General features: G+C 34.4%; 1 protein-coding gene across 2 annotated transcripts in view; it reads right to left on the bottom strand.

The window, feature by feature from the left end:
• Positions 1–1,009: 1,009 nt before the first annotated feature.
• Positions 1,010–16,050, bottom strand: part of LOC106665116 — a 42,856-nt gene continuing 27,815 nt past the window's right edge. Inside the window, exons 1-2 of one of the 2 annotated variants that reach the window (XM_014391327.2) lie at positions 6,432–6,585; positions 1,010–2,684 (exon numbers count right to left, since the gene is read on the bottom strand). In XM_014391327.2, coding sequence (XP_014246813.1) covers positions 1,437–2,684; positions 6,432–6,566 — 1,383 coding nt within the window. In that variant the 5' untranslated portion in view covers positions 6,567–6,585 and the 3' untranslated portion in view covers positions 1,010–1,436. Of the gene's footprint in view, positions 2,685–6,431; positions 6,586–16,050 lie in introns of those variants that run through there. The other variant, XM_014391328.2, reaches the window with a different exon arrangement.

The raw sequence follows: 16,050 nt of genomic DNA, 5'->3' as shown, positions 1-16,050 counted from the left end.
TATGGAGTGGTAAAGGAAGGATCTAAAGAAATACTTCCTATGGAAGGAACGATAGGCCTGGTTGCAGGTGAGACTAGGTATAGTACCGAAAATCAATCTGACATAACAATCCATCAGTCTTTTCAGACGCTATCTTGTTCTTTTGAAAATCCACCATAAGGGACATAGCTTTAGTCGAAGAGAGAAAGATGAGGGAGGAGACAGCAATTACCCAGGACCGGCGGATTTGAATAACGAAACTTATAAATTGTAGTCGTCGGCATAGAGGTGATCATCGCAATGCTGAATGGGGTCGAGGAGATTATTGATGTAAATGCTGAACACGAAAGAGGAAATGTTAGAGTCTTGAGAAATATTCACCGGATATGAGGAAATATGCATATGCACCGGACAGAAGTATTGACAGAAGAAGTACTGTCTAGATAATGCCTGGAAGAAGAGAAGATCGCAGAACACATTCTATGTTTTGGTCTATGTAGGTTTTGATTCTTACAACTAGGCTAGGAAAAGCCGCTAGCAAGGCTATGGAGGTTGATTATCAACCTGAAGAGCACAATCCTCTTAATTTTCCTTGAATTCAAAATATAATTTTTTTTTCATGAATGAATCCCTTAACTTAGTTGCATTGCTTATGATTTTATAACCATAAATCGTTGACTCTTTAGGATCTCTACTATATGAGATTTACGACCTTGGTAATCTCTGTACTTAATACTTATGGTATGCATGAGTTTTAATAATATATTGTGTGCTAATTTTGTTTATTTAAAAACTTATTATATATCGCAGTTTAGACAGTACTTCGCATTTCTTGTTGTTGTCAAATTGGCAGAAGCAGAGTTTTTACTTTTTCTTACCTGTTAAGATTTCTGTAATATTCTCCATGTTTAAATAGTTAAACTTGTATTACAAAAATGATTAATTACTTAAAAAAGCCTTTAAACCCTTTATGTTTCGTTGTAGGTTGATTAATAATGCGAGGTAAACAAATTTCTTCAAATTCAGGAGCTATTTTTTATAATATATTATTTTCATTCAAAATCCTGAGTCACACACAGCTAAACCTATATAATAATAATATAAAATATACACATATATACACATCGAAGATACAAAATATGGGTTCACTGGGATTGAATCGTCTTTAGGAATGAAAGCCTTTTTATTTTTGTATGATGCATGCGGTCTTTGACTAAGGTTTATTTTTTTTCTCAGTTTACAAGTTGTGGGGCTATGAGTTCAAGCCGAGGGCGAAACGGGACAAAGAACTCCTGGATGGCGTTCCTGGTCCCGTTCGAGTCCCCTCCGGGTCGTCCTAATAGCCCCGAGAATGGGATATTCCGGTCAGCATGACTAGCCGCATCGAATTCGAATCCCGAAAGAAAACTCAATAGTTCGAACTTTTTAAAAACAAAAGCTAACGAGTCGTCGAGGGATTATTTGAGCGAAAGGAATTTCACTAAAGCGTCGTATATGAGCCTGGGGTTGATGTTCGAGTCGGCCGTGTATCTGACCCCGCGCAGAGATCCGTCGTCGTGGCTGACCACGCCATACTCGCCGACTATGAAGCCGTCGGGTGTCTTTTCTTCCACGCGGTACTTCCTGTAGTTGGACCCTTCGACGACGTAGCCGAGTTTGTTCGGGCTCGGCGTTGAGACGGGCTGGACACCGTGGACCCTCCCGTTGGTCATGACGCTCACGGCCTCGTCAACCTCGTAGTTCTTCTCCGGCTCTGCGTAAACCCTTTCCTGATACTCCCAGTTTTTCCTGGCCTCCTGCCTGTACACCCTTGGATCCCGTTCCGTCGAGAAGATCGTCCTCTCCTGGTGCGGCCACGCCTTTGTAGACTGGCGCTCGACGAACTCTTCTGCTTTCGGAGCATCGGTATTTATTTGAGTCGACGTGTAACTTTTCGACTCGTCGTGATTATCTTGTTTGGGGGTGAACGGTGGCCTCTGGTATTGCCAATTTTTAGCCGGTTCGACAGTTTTGGCGGGGTCTCCTCGTGCCGTCCTGGCCTCAGTCGTGAACGTCCTTTGTTCGACGACGGTCTCTTCCTCATTCGACGGCTCTTGTTTAGGCTCTTGCTTCGAAACGACGGTGTAACTAGTCCTTTCTTCTACTTTTTCTAAATTGATTGGAACATTTCTCTGTATCGTGAAACTGCTGGTGGAATCTCCTTGGTGTATCTGTCGCACTGTGAAGCTGGTGTTCTCTCCATTTTGACTCCTCTCAACCGTAAACGAACTTTCCGGTGGTTCTTTCTTTATTGAAATAACTCCTGATGTCTCGTCCACGCCGAAATGGCTCCTCTGAATGGCGGTGATGGTCGGCTCGTCGAGCGTCGTCGCTATTCTGGTTATTTCGTGCGGTTTCGCCATCTGCCTGGCGATGCTAGAAGTGACGCTGACTTTGACCACTTCCGACGACGGTTCCTCTTCGGCTTCCGTCGTCCAAGACGTGACGCCCGTAGTTGCTTCCGTTACTACGGGTATCGACGTCGAAGTCAAAGGTGGGACCGTCGACTTAACCTCGTTTTGAATAATATTGTTGTTTATAAAATACGACCCGCTGCTTCTTGGCTGAGTTCTCATGTAAAGCTCCAAAAACTCTTGCCCGGCAAGGATGTCTCTTGAAGGCAAGGGGCTACAATTTACTGCGCCCAGCAACCCCACAACCACAGCCTAAAACAAAATAAGCACCATTTAATAAAAATCGTAACAAAATATAAACTAATAATTTATAAATGCAATAACAAACTCGATATTCACTTCACTCAATTATTCGTATCAATACTTTTATTTTAAATATTGAAATTTCTATTGTTTACTGTTAAATAAAATATAAAAACTTTGAAAAAGTACATCTTTTATTATATTTTTTAATGTTGCTAGAAATTCTGTACAACAGCGAGTCCAGGCGGACAAGATTTTACTCTTCCAGCTCTTTTCTTTATTCTATTTAACTTTTCATTATTCACTATTCTTAAATGAACCTGCTAGTAGTACTTGAGAATAATTTCTTAGTTGTTCTTGATATAATCATAAATATCATCATTAATTGTATAATACCACCCTAAACAATGGTCGTTGTAATTTCAAGCATTTTTTAGTTACATTAACAGTTTTAATGACGTACAGCTCCGGCAATAACATGTTTTTCACGAAGGTCCCGATGACATTCCATACAGCAGCGACATTCTAGTGTGTCAAGTTCCTTGATTGACCTACTCCCCAGTCACGGATTACCATTAAAAGCCGGGATCTTCCTTTCCCCTTATAATACTTTTTCAACGTCCTGTTGCCTTGATAGACTTTTCAGGTCAGCGAGACCTAGGATTCGGCAAGGGATATTCAATCGGAAGGATGCTTCTCATGCATAAACAGCTAATTAAATCACGGCCTTCACCTTTCATTTGCAACACAGTTTTACAAGTTTGAATGATTTGCACTGTGGATACAAAATTAATGCCATGATACAAGGAAGCAAAATCATTGCTGCCATTACAGTCATTACTGATGAAAACATTAATTCCACGATCTTCAAATCGCTACTTTTTCGTAAAATATTCAAGTTTCCAAATGTAAACTTTTTCAAAGGTAAGCCACAAACTAAAGATATTAGCTAGGAAATAGAAGGGATTATGTGATAAAAATAAGTCATTATAACTTTAAGGGAATCTAAACAAACTATATAAAACGTAGTAAAAAAATCGACTTAAAAAAATATAATGTGGTATTTAGTTAACAAAAGAATTTTGTAAACTGATGATAAACAAATAATAAGATAAAATTAACCTCTTTTGTTCCGTACTCTCAAAAACAAAAATTCTTTTAACAACACCAAGAAATTTGGCAATAAGAACTACATTTAATTGTTAATTACTTTGGTCGGAATGCATCCTTAACATAGTCAACGAAATTTATTAGTTATTTTTAAAACTATAGAATTACATATTAAATTTTGGGTTCTAATCAACTATCAAAATTTGGACAAAATCAACCGGGGGGGGGGGAGGTAAATTGCCTTTCCCAGCCATACTTTAATTTTTTATTACGTTTTTTTATTATCATCTGTACAAATACACAAATTTTGTACAGATGATAATGTATATATTTGTAATGAGGTACAATATTTATCATTTGCATACATCCTGAGGGTTTCCAGCGACCATTGTTGCTCTCCCAGCTTTCTGAGTAGTTATTTATGAACCATAAGGAGGTCCAGGGCCAAGAAAAAGTCAATGAAATAAAAAATAATTAAGAGAAAAAAGCAAAAACAAGTTAATATGCAATAAATTAAAAAAAAATATAAAATAAAAATTAAAGAATACAATAATTGCCATACGATGCCAATTATATCACAAAGAAAGTTCAATTTATAAATTTACAATTTTTACAGTAATAATTTTTCTGAAATTATAAGAATTAAATTTCTTAAAATTAATTTTATGATTGTATAGAAACCTAAAAACAACATTTAATGAAAAATTCAAGTAAAAATTAGTGTTTGGATTTAATTAATTTATACTATTTTGGATTACTTTCGATAAAACAATATTAGTAAGTCCTTTTTGTCTTGTTTGATACTCACTGTTCGATTTAGCAAAAATGTTATTTTTAAAGACATACAAACAAGAAAATTTTAAAAACTATTGTTTAAATTTGTGATGAAACCTGAATTTATCATTGTTTAAAAGTAAATAGTTAGAATATAACCATGTTTTAACAAATCTAAGATAATTGTTAATAGACAGAACAGATATAGCTAAACTATGACAGAAGGTTCGGATGTTAGGGCGTGAAATGACCTTAGCCGTTAAAATGCCCTTAAAAATTAATAATAATAATAATTTTTAATAGATATAAGCAAATTATCAATTATCTTTCCAGAAAAAATCATGCACGCATAACTAAAAATTTTACCGGATATTTTTAAATTTAAAAGATCATTAATATATAAAAGAAAAAACAGGGGACACAAAACCGTACCTTGAGGGACGCCAGAGACGGTAGGCAATGGATTGCTATAGACTGTTTCAATTTTTGTTGTCTGAGTTCTTCCCATTTAATAAGATTTAATAAGTGAACCTCAACAATTCTTCTTATTTATTTATTTATTTATTTATTTTTAATAACAACTAATGATCGACGGAGTTAAAAGCCTTTTTTTAAATCTTGAAAGATCCCAAAAACATGACAACCTCTGTCCAATTCTTTTAAAATATTGTTAACAACATCAAACAATGCCTGTTCAGAATATGTAATAATGTGAATTTCAATCAAAATTGGTAAAAATAGTTCAGAGTTCTGGTCTCTAAAATTTTAATCCTTTTTTCTGTGACCTCTGTAAAAATATATTTATAACATCTAAAATCAATAAGACAATAAATTTCTTTGTTTCCTATGTCTTAAAAAATAATTTTAATGAGTCTTATCCAAATATGCACATGCTACGAAACATAATTTTGACTTGGATGGAGTGAAAATTGTGGCTTCAGAACAAAATACAGGTCGTAGACTTTTGAGAGAAATGATATTTATTCATCAGGATAACATGGCATGTAATTCAAAAACAGATTTGAATAATTTGAGTGTGATATACAGTGGGATTCTAGAAAAAGACAAGGTCTCTCTCCAAAGATCGTAACAATACTTGCATACATATTTATTTATTTATCCATTTATTTATTTAATTATTATAACAGGCTGTGATAACATACAATTACCAATGTACTAGAAATTAAGATCTTGTTTTAAAAATTGTGGAAAATGATTGTTATCAGTAGGTGATAGTGTGGGGAACCTTCCACCTGATAAACACAATTTTCTAGTCAAACGCCTGTGATATTTATGTACCTAAAGAATACTAATTGATAAGTAATTGTTACTGTTTAAAAAAAATAAATATATATGTAAGAGGCTATTAAGAAGAGGTTTTTATTTATTTATTATATATGTATATAGTTTATATAAATACATAACGTGAAATGTGTAATGTGTTTTTAGTTATGACTTTGTATCTGTAACAACAAACTGACAAAATAATTTATAACTATTTAAATGATTATGTCTCTATGTAGATCCCTTGAAGAAGGTAATAAAACTTGTCGAAAGCTTGGGCGTTGATATAATAACATTGTATGTTTGAAGACCACAACCCGAATCCCAATCAACATTGATTGATCGCATAACAAGTTTTAATGAGTCTTTTCAACTAATTTTCTAACAATTTAAAAGAAAATTTACATAATAATTAATTTTGAATTTAAACTAACTTTAGTAATTCAGTACAATTTACCTTACCCTGGATATATGAATTAACTTTCAAGAAATTTTATTTATAAAATTTAATTATCTACCATTTGTGTGAAATTATTAAAGTCAATTGTAGTATTGGTTTAAAAAATAAAATAATTTAAAAAACCATACTTTTGCCATTGGTAGTTTAAAAGGTCTGCTTGGACGTGTTGTTTGGCGCCTCAGATATGCACAAGAAAAGGCGAGAAATTGGTAAACAGCTAAACACAAACAATCATCAAGAATTTGCGGATCCATTGATAGCATGACTGTGATTACCGATAGAAAAATATTAGTTAAAACGAAAATACAGTTATAAAAATACGCCGATTATAGTAATCCACTGCCAAAATGTAGGTCCTTATTTCCCGAAAGGCAATTGCCGACTGGTTAAATACGCTGTTTAAACGTCCAAATTCGTTTTTAAACGATCCGAAGATTAGATTAGAGGTGATTATAAGTTATTATAATTATATTGGAAGGTGTCAACCGGCCTGAAGCATCCACTTTCCAACGTCGAGACCGGGTAATGAAGCGACTTGATCAAGTCAGGATTAATAAGAAAGTCCTTGGACCTGGAAGGGAAAGGATTATTGCAAATAGCCGAACGCCCTCTCGACAATAGCACATAACAAATATATTACGTACCACCTAATAGGGTAGACTCAATAAAATCCCCGCCTGGACGATTATCATCGGCCCAGAAGGATTAAACGATAGGCCGAAAATAGAAAATAAATCAAATAAGTTTTATCCCTTAATGAAATATTTATCTCTCGGATTTCCCTAATTTTATCACTTATTGACAATGTAAAATTTTGAAATATCAGGTAATCGCATCCTTAATCTCTTAGGAAGATCCTTGAAAATATTAAATCCAGCACAAAAGAAAAAATACAACATTTATAAACACATTTTCTTAAGTTGTTTATTCTATTCTTTCTCAAGTTTAATCTAGTTTCTTCTGATCAACTCTGACCTGGTCCGTTTGGTGTCGCTTTGTTTTGTTGTTATATTACGAGTGCATTTTTTTAATTTGATAATTGTTTAAATATTTTCCAATTTATTAAAGCAAAACATATTAGAATAAAATAAAATATCCCAATGATATTTTTAATTTTTTGTATTTATTCATTAACGCTTTTAATTGACTAACGGTTATCCGAGCCCGCAGACAAAATGCTTCAGTTTTATTTGTCATTATCCTTGTGGCGGCGGACAAAATGTACGATGATTTATGTGACTTGCCCTTAACAAGAAACGAGGAAGAAGTGGGCAATAGAATCATATGAATAAACACCTACGGAAATCAGCATAACGTTCAACATTAAACAAAACCGAAAATTTGCATTAACATAAATATTCGTCCTTGGTCTTTTTGAGCCATGTACAGTAGACGATGTATGCGGAAAATGGGAGCGACCAATTTATACAACTTATACAAATACGGCGGTCATGTGATTCGACCTAAATTACCCTCAGGGCAACCTTGGATTACCACCCACTCTGTTCATGTCCAAGTAGTAACTCTATTAAGTCGAGAAGATATTTTCTTCTTCGAACATCTGATTGCCCAACTGCGTTTCTATTTTCTACATAATCTGAATATATTTATGAAACCATCCGTGACAATTAGAAGGAAACTTCCTGCAATCTCCATTATGAAAATAATAGTTATAATAACAATCTTAATGTGTGAAAATTAATAATAGGTTGTTCTGAGTGATATGCAACGCTGGAGGAGGGCGAAGTCACGATTATAACAGGATATCGGGAAAGGTTAATATTATAAATATGTCGAGCTGGCAGACAATGCTTTTGAACTTGGTTTTATGTAACTACCATTTTGTCAAGCTGCCCACTTGCTCTTAATGACCGAATTGGTTCGTGTTTTACGAAATCCTTGTGATTAAACTCAATGATGAAATCACAATTTTCATTTAAATAAATTTTTAATAGATAGATAGATATACTTTATTTACAAAATGAAAAAATTTAGAGTTAAAAATAAAAAATACAGTATTATTATGGCATGATACATGCGGAGGGCCGGCGATGACCTCAGCTGTTTGTCGGCCCATAAACCTTCCACTTTATATATATATATATNACACAGTAATATTATGGCATGGTATTAAAACCGTCAGCCAGAGTTCGGAGTGCATTACTATCCAAGAATATGCATAATTATATAATTATAAGAAAAGGAGAATTTAAAATATCAACTTCAGAGGTTACAATTATTTACAGGATGTTCAAATTACAAGGTTGAATTGCGATAAACTTGGAAAATTATAAAAATGACACTTCAAAGAACAAAAGGATTCCAACTTACAAAGGGTCCCCCACAGGCAAACAGAATTCGCATTTAGAAGCCCACAAACTAGAAATTATATTTATTAAGACAAACAGAACAAAATAAAAAATTCGCATTTAGAAGCCCACAAACTAGAAATTATATTTATTAAGACAAACAGAACAAAATAAAAAAACAAAAGACAAACAAAAAAGAAACAAAATAAGACGAAGAGAATATTAATTCCCTACATTCCAATGTATTCATATCTGTAAAACCAGGCTTTCCGAGCAAAATCAACAAGACCCCAGCAATCGGAGCCGTTCAGAAGGGCTGTGAGCTCTTCCCTCGTCAGAAAACCCTTACCCACATACAGATACCTCAATTCGTTCAGGACCGAGCATCTAGCGTAAATTTTTAATAATTTTTTACTTAATACTAACATGAAATATTTTTTGATATGCAGAAGGCCTTACAGTATATTAAACAGAACTATCTTCCTTTTGTAAGAACAACGACAAATACAAGCAAAAATGTGTACAAAATTATCAAGTAAACTTAATTTTTAAAATATCTCCGGTTTAATTTCCCTTGGAAAGTAATAATTTTTTATAAGAAAAATATTCTTATTGATAGATAGATAACTGTATAAAAAACACGCGGAAATAATTTGCCTATTATGGTCGTCTGACTAATTTGTACAGTACATTGTCTTTTTTCCTTTTTTATGGTAAGAACTTATAATCATTTTTAGATAATAGAAGTTTTAGAATGAATTGACTTTTCTAATTGATTTTTTGATTCTAATTATATTTGTTGTAATTTTCATTAAAGGAATAAATAATTTTTTAACTTCTTAAGGTTTACTATGAAAGCACTTTTCAGCCTTTTCTTCAAGTTCAATTTTTCTATTCTAAATTAAAAATATTTCCATTAAAAAGGTTGTTATTAAATAAAACACACGATAGGATAATTTGCAACTTGTGTTCCTCATTCTTTTTAAAATAATAATTTGGTTGATCTTTCATAGATAGGCCTTCATGCGCTTATACATACCTAAATGGAGGTCGAAAGGTCACAAAGTTGAAGTTTTTAATAAAGCTAATTATCTGTACAAATAAATATTCTTATTTGCTAGATCAAAAGCACTAAACCAGAGAATTTGGATCGGGGTTTAAACATAAATCTGCGAATAGAGATGTCGAGTTTTTAGTATTAAAATCGAATCACGGTCGGAACAAATTGTAATTTATTCTTCCACGTTGATAATTTATTTATAACTTGAACATTGGAATATAAAAAATGAAATTCTGAAAAGATGTCTTAAAAGATCTGATCGTTTTTTACCGTTCACTTTTAATATCTTTAATATCCAGTTCAATATATGTGAAAGTTAAGCTGAGAGAGCGCTTTTTTGTTATTTTCTTAAAGTTTTCCTACCTACACATTCCATTTCCTGTATGTCGACTTGAAAATGATACCTACAATGTAAGTTAAACGTTTCGAATTTCCACAAAAATCAGAGTAGTCAGGAAATCGTATGTTATTGTGCTCTACGAATTTATATAAACGACCTTTCGGTATTTTCATCTATCAAGTGTGCTAACATGTTCATTCATGTAACACATATATTTAGCGAGTTCTTGTTGGTTAAGAGCGTTTAATGTTTTTAATAGTAATGTTATTTATGAATCTTTCTAGGGCAGTTGAAAATGCATTTGGTTCAGTGTCCTTCTCGCAATAGTTGCATCGTATGAAATGTGTTATTGTGCTAGGGGTTTTAAGGGAAGTGAAAAATGTTCCTAAAACTGCTACGAGAAATAAGAACATGATTGACCTTTAGAAGTGTGCTAACGTTTTTCACGTATATTCTAAAGTTTTCAAGTTCATTTGGCGAGTTTTTGTTCATTAATAATAACGATGGATTGATTTTTTAAAATATAAATCGAAGGAAAAATGCACTTTTACTAAATTATTGGTTTGAAAATTCTTTGATTGAAATCGGTTGATGAATTTCCTTTATTCTTTTTTACCTCAAAACTTCGGTTTTTTCCCGGAGCGGAAATTCTTGTTTGTTACACGTTTTATAGTCAGGTGATCTATCTATATTCTTTTTATTTTTATTATTATATATTTTATTTGTATTATAATTATTTTTATATTTATATATNTTTTTTTTTATTTTTTTTTTTTTTTGAGAGAGAGAGAGAGAGAGCACTTTTATTATTAGCGACTAACAAGAAGTAAACCAAAAATACCCTTATCGTGATTTACGAGCTAGTATACTCAGGCACCAGTTAGCAGGGCCATATTTAGGGTACTATTAGTGCCTTAGTTGCTAGCTTCTAGACTTTACCATTCATAAAGAAATTAACAAGATTAGCACAGCTTCCGTAAATATCCTAATGGATAGTTTATTTTTAATGAATACTAGCTAGTGTTTTAGGTGTATTGTTTATTTTTTATTCACTTTTTCCCGTTTTTAATACATTTTTGTATTAAAAACCTCAAATTAAAAACATTACTATTAATAGAAATCGACTAGCCAATACACCAAAGCATGACCTTACAATGATTTACGAGATAGCACACTGGGACCCTGGTTAGCACATCTACATTCAGTGGAGAGTATACTACTCCTTAGTTGCTAGATTCTCGACTTTAACACGCACAAAAATATTAACACGGTTAGCACATCTATATTCAGTGTAGAGTGTACTATTCCTTAGTTGCTAGCTGCTCGACATTAGCACACATAAAGAAATTAACAAGATTAGCACAGCTTACGAAAAATACACTAATAAAAAGCTTGGGTATTGGTTAGTTTATTTTTAATGAATACTAGCCAGCGTTTTAGGTTGCATTGTTTATTTTTTATTCATTTTTTCATGTTTTTAACACATTTTTGATCTCTCAAATTCCAATCTTTTTTTTATTGTTTTCCGAACATTCCTATTAATAGAAACTAATTAGCCAATACACTAAAGCATGACCTTACCTTATTTACGAGATAGCACACAGAAACACTGGTTAGCACATCTATATTCATTGTAGAATGTACTATTCCTTAGTAGTATCTATCTTCTCGACTTTAACACGCAGAAAAATATTAACGCGATTAGCACAGCTTGCGTGATTACCCCTATATAAAGCTCATTTTTTAATGATTTCTAGCTGGAGTTTTAAGTTAAACGTTTATTTTTTATTTAACCTTTCATGTAGACTTTTTCCTGTTTTGACTAGGAAGTAAACCAAAGAATATCCTTACCATGATTTACGAGATAGCAGACTGAGACACCGGTCAGCAGAGCTGTATTCAATGTTGAGTGTACTATTAGTTGCTATCTTCTCAACTTTAATACTCATAAAAAAATTAATACGATTTCCACAGTTTGCGTGAATACCCCAATATAAAGCTTGGGTATTAGTAAGTTTATTTGTAATGATTTGAACATTTGGTTATATTGTTTATTGATTTTTCTTTTTTTGCCACCTTTTTTGATCTCTCTTTTCCAAGTCTTTGTTTCTTCTGCTTTTTGATTGTTTTTTGAACAGTCCTACATTTAGCAACTAAGTAGGAAGCCAAAGAGTATCCTTACTATACGAGATAGCACACGGAGACACAAAGTTAGCAGAACTATATTCATGTCGAGGGTAGTACCTTAATTGCTAGATTCTCGACTTTAGCATAAAAAATTTACACCATTAGCACAGTTACCGTGAATACCCCAATATAAATCTCCTCTATTGCTAAGTTGTTTTTTAATTATTTCTAATTTGTTTGCGATGCTTTTTTTTATCTTCAATGATTTTAAATTATGACGTTATCACAAAACATTGATATAAATTATTTAAACCAGATGAATAAATGGATGATCCAAACTGCGGTGCGTTTTGATATATTCAAATTTATAGTAGAAGGGTCTTTTTCAAATAATAAATTGGCATATCCAAGGCTAACAGGCTGTTATAAAAGTGTACAAAATTTTGTTTTAATAACATACAATTTGAATATTGATTTATCATCTAAACAAAAGATCGTTTCAAAACGGAACACGGGCTCCGAATCTTAATTCAACCCCAATTGCAAAACGTATTCGCCCATCGCTTGGAAGTAGTTATGCTAAATATCTCCCTAAAAGGTTATGGGTTTATGCTTAGCGGAGGTATTTATGTATGTATATGTGTGTGTATGTGTGTGTGTAAAAGTGAGGACAAGGGAACAGACCGCTGTGACGAAATATACTAGCTCACACGCACGACTGAGCTCATTACACAAGGAATGTCTGTTAAGTAATTGCGTCCGGGCATATTAAAACGGGCGGCCTTTGCCGGAATTAAATGCACCTCGGGTAGCGGAATGGGGAAAATCCTTTTGTCGAAGGTTTCGCCTTTGATCAGACGTCAAAATCTCGGATGGCTTCCGATTGGATCTTTTCTCCTCTGAGCAACACGAAAAACATGGAGAAAAAAGATGAAACCTTTTGTCTTAACGAGCACGGACTTTATACCGTTTTATTTATCGGCCCTGTAGCCGAAGGTTTTATATATAAGTCTCAGGATTTCCAATTAAGCAAGGACGACTTTTTACAGATCGGAATGAACAGACCTCGACCGAAGTCTTTCAGATAAATTCGAAAGGATTGCACGCCTTTTTCGATTCTTATCCTGGAATGTTTTATTAATTTAACGAGAGATTTATTTAAACAAAATATATTATGGTTATTCACGATTCCTGCCAAGGCTTCATCTTGTTTTTGAAGTTTTAGAAATTTTGTATCGTAATGTGCTATTTTGGAACTAATTACATTCTTTTCACTAGAATGGTTGATTATCAGCCTAAACCGCGTGTGTCATACACATTTTTAAGGTTACGCACTGGTATTAAAACACGCTAATTGTTATTCAACATTTATTTAATCCAGACAAAGTACATACCTATATGTAAGTACAATGTGATATCTAAATGTAATTATACGTAGTTACGTAAGACGATAAATACAATTCAATAAAAATATAATTTAAGAAAATCAAATGTCAGTTTGCCCTTGACTAAGCCGAAGCTCTTATTCAAGTAAGGGGGTTTGTATTAGTTTCACTATTTATGACAGCGCCACATAACAAAATAGTATATATTATATTTGGTTGTTTATTTTTTGGATTTATGTAAACCCAATTCTACAATATACACAGAGTTGCACACACTTTTTAAACTACACATGGGGGCGTCGGTGGCCGCAACGGTTTAGGCGTTGACACGGCGCTAATCACTGTAAGGAAAAGGTCCCGGGTTCGAATCCAGTGGCCCTGCATTCGAACCCGACATACTTACAGGGCTTTTTTTCAAAAACACCGGCACCCCGATGGTTGATATAACCTCTGCTGTTGAGAACCCTCGTAAATAAAAAAAAATATATATATATATACAGAGTTGAGCGTATCACTTTTTGCAATCCACCGACAATTTCAGCTTCATTCCCCTCTTCCTCTCTCAACGGCATCCGTCTATACTTCCGAAGTTAAATAACAAATTTTCCGCATCCGAGTTAATAAATCCCCAGGACACGATTTCATAACTCCCAAAATCCTAAAAAAACCTCCCTAAAAAGCAATTGTACACATCATGACCATTTTCAATGCCATAATCCTCACAACACACTGCCCCATCCATTGGAAACATTTTCTCATGGCCTCAGTTCTAAAATCAAACAAATCCCTCAATCTCCCATCCGCATACAGACCTATAAGCCTTCCCCCAATCCAAGCTCAAATCTTTTAACGTCTCCTTCTCAAGAGATTACTTCAACTCGCATAACCCGTTTTAGACCCCTTCCAATCAGCAGAAGTTAGAAATAAGCATTAATGCTCAGCAGTGTTTTAAATGTTACAGAGGCAACAGCGTCTGGCACCTCGGGCTCCTACTATCTCATCCTGAAGTCCTTCTTTTCGGATCGCTGGTTTACGGTGAGAATGGGCTCTGAATTTGAGATCAAGCCTATCAGGGCCGGCGTTCCTCAAGGGAGACTCTTAGGTAATCCTTGACCAATCCTGCATACAGTCTACACTGCTCATATACCTATACACCCTAACAGACCCATATCTTTCCGGACGTCATCGCAATCCTTTCCTCGCATCCTGAGGCTATCTATCGCAGCAAAAGCAATCCAAGACCACCTATATCTAATTACCTATTGGTGAACTCGGTGGCGCATCAAGGTAAATGAACAAAAAAGGCCGCACGTGACATTCACACATAGAAGGGCCGGACAGTGCACGCAATCCCCCATTTAACTAAATCCGCTATACATGTTTCTCCTTCGACAGGAGACTTGCATGGAACATACACATAAAAAAGATAAAACAGAACCTAAGATACGGACATCTCAAGCGACTTCTTGTACCTAAATCCACAATGAGTATATCCAACAACCTAACCGTATACAAGTCACTTTTTAAAGTTTCGAAGTCAAGATGTGGGCCTAAGCCATGCAACATCCAATGAATCCAGTCCTTTCAATGAAAAGTCGCTCCCTTCCGTGTCACTATCCAAACTATCCACGAAGACCTAAACAACCATTCGTGTCGCACATGATTCAAACACGATTCCGCAACGTCCACTCTAAGCTCTCCTCCCACACCAATCCACTAGCTCAAGCTCTCCCTTCACCGGCCCATCCTAAAAACCTCCACGCCGCCAAAAAAGACCGTAGCCTCCTAATCCAACCCTGAATTTTAACTAGCAATCCTGTACACTGAGAATTGGGGCAATGGCTCCTCTCTCCCAATACAATCCCCATGGTCTGACAGGTTCCTGCCAGATCTTTCACATTTTCCACATTGCCATTTCATATTTGTTAATTGTGTAAAATGTTCAGTACAGAAAACAATAAAATTAAAACTAATAAACGAAACTAAAAACAGTAAATTAACGGGAAGTCAAGAGGATCACCAACCTCGAGTGATGGCAGTCCGAGGTCAGACTTCGCCATCCAGCCAACGAGTTTGGACTCCGGTCTCCGACGCATAAAGTTCCTAGATCGAGACCCATTCACTCCCTCACTCATTCTTAAAAACATCCTTTCCTATTTACATAAATTGCACTTAATTAGGTGGTGGAGTACTCGATAGTCCCATCAGCCCAGTTACACTACACATTCACGCCAACAAAAACATATCGCCGCACCGTCTGCGTAGTTTCTTTTGCTTCCAGCCTGGCGTGTCCAGGTACCCAGATAACTACTACCGATTTTCCAAAAAGCTCCAATTCAGCGTATATTTTGAATAAAAGGACAACGTGAAGATCCACCGAGATTCTGGCTCGCACAATATCTATTTGTTATTTAAAATACGTAATACTAAGTATTAATTATTATTATTATCAGTAAAAATTTAATTTTTTATGATTGGTATTGTTAGCTCTTTATACATGTGTAATTTATGATAATAAAGGATGCT

Source organism: Cimex lectularius, unplaced genomic scaffold (assembly GCF_000648675.2).
Source record: "Cimex lectularius strain Harlan isolate CLEC.00 unplaced genomic scaffold, Clec_2.1 scaffold32, whole genome shotgun sequence".
NCBI lineage: Eukaryota > Metazoa > Arthropoda > Insecta > Hemiptera > Cimicidae > Cimex > Cimex lectularius.
The sequence above is the reverse complement of the archived record's forward strand: the minus strand, read 5'-3'. Positions and strand labels throughout refer to the sequence as shown.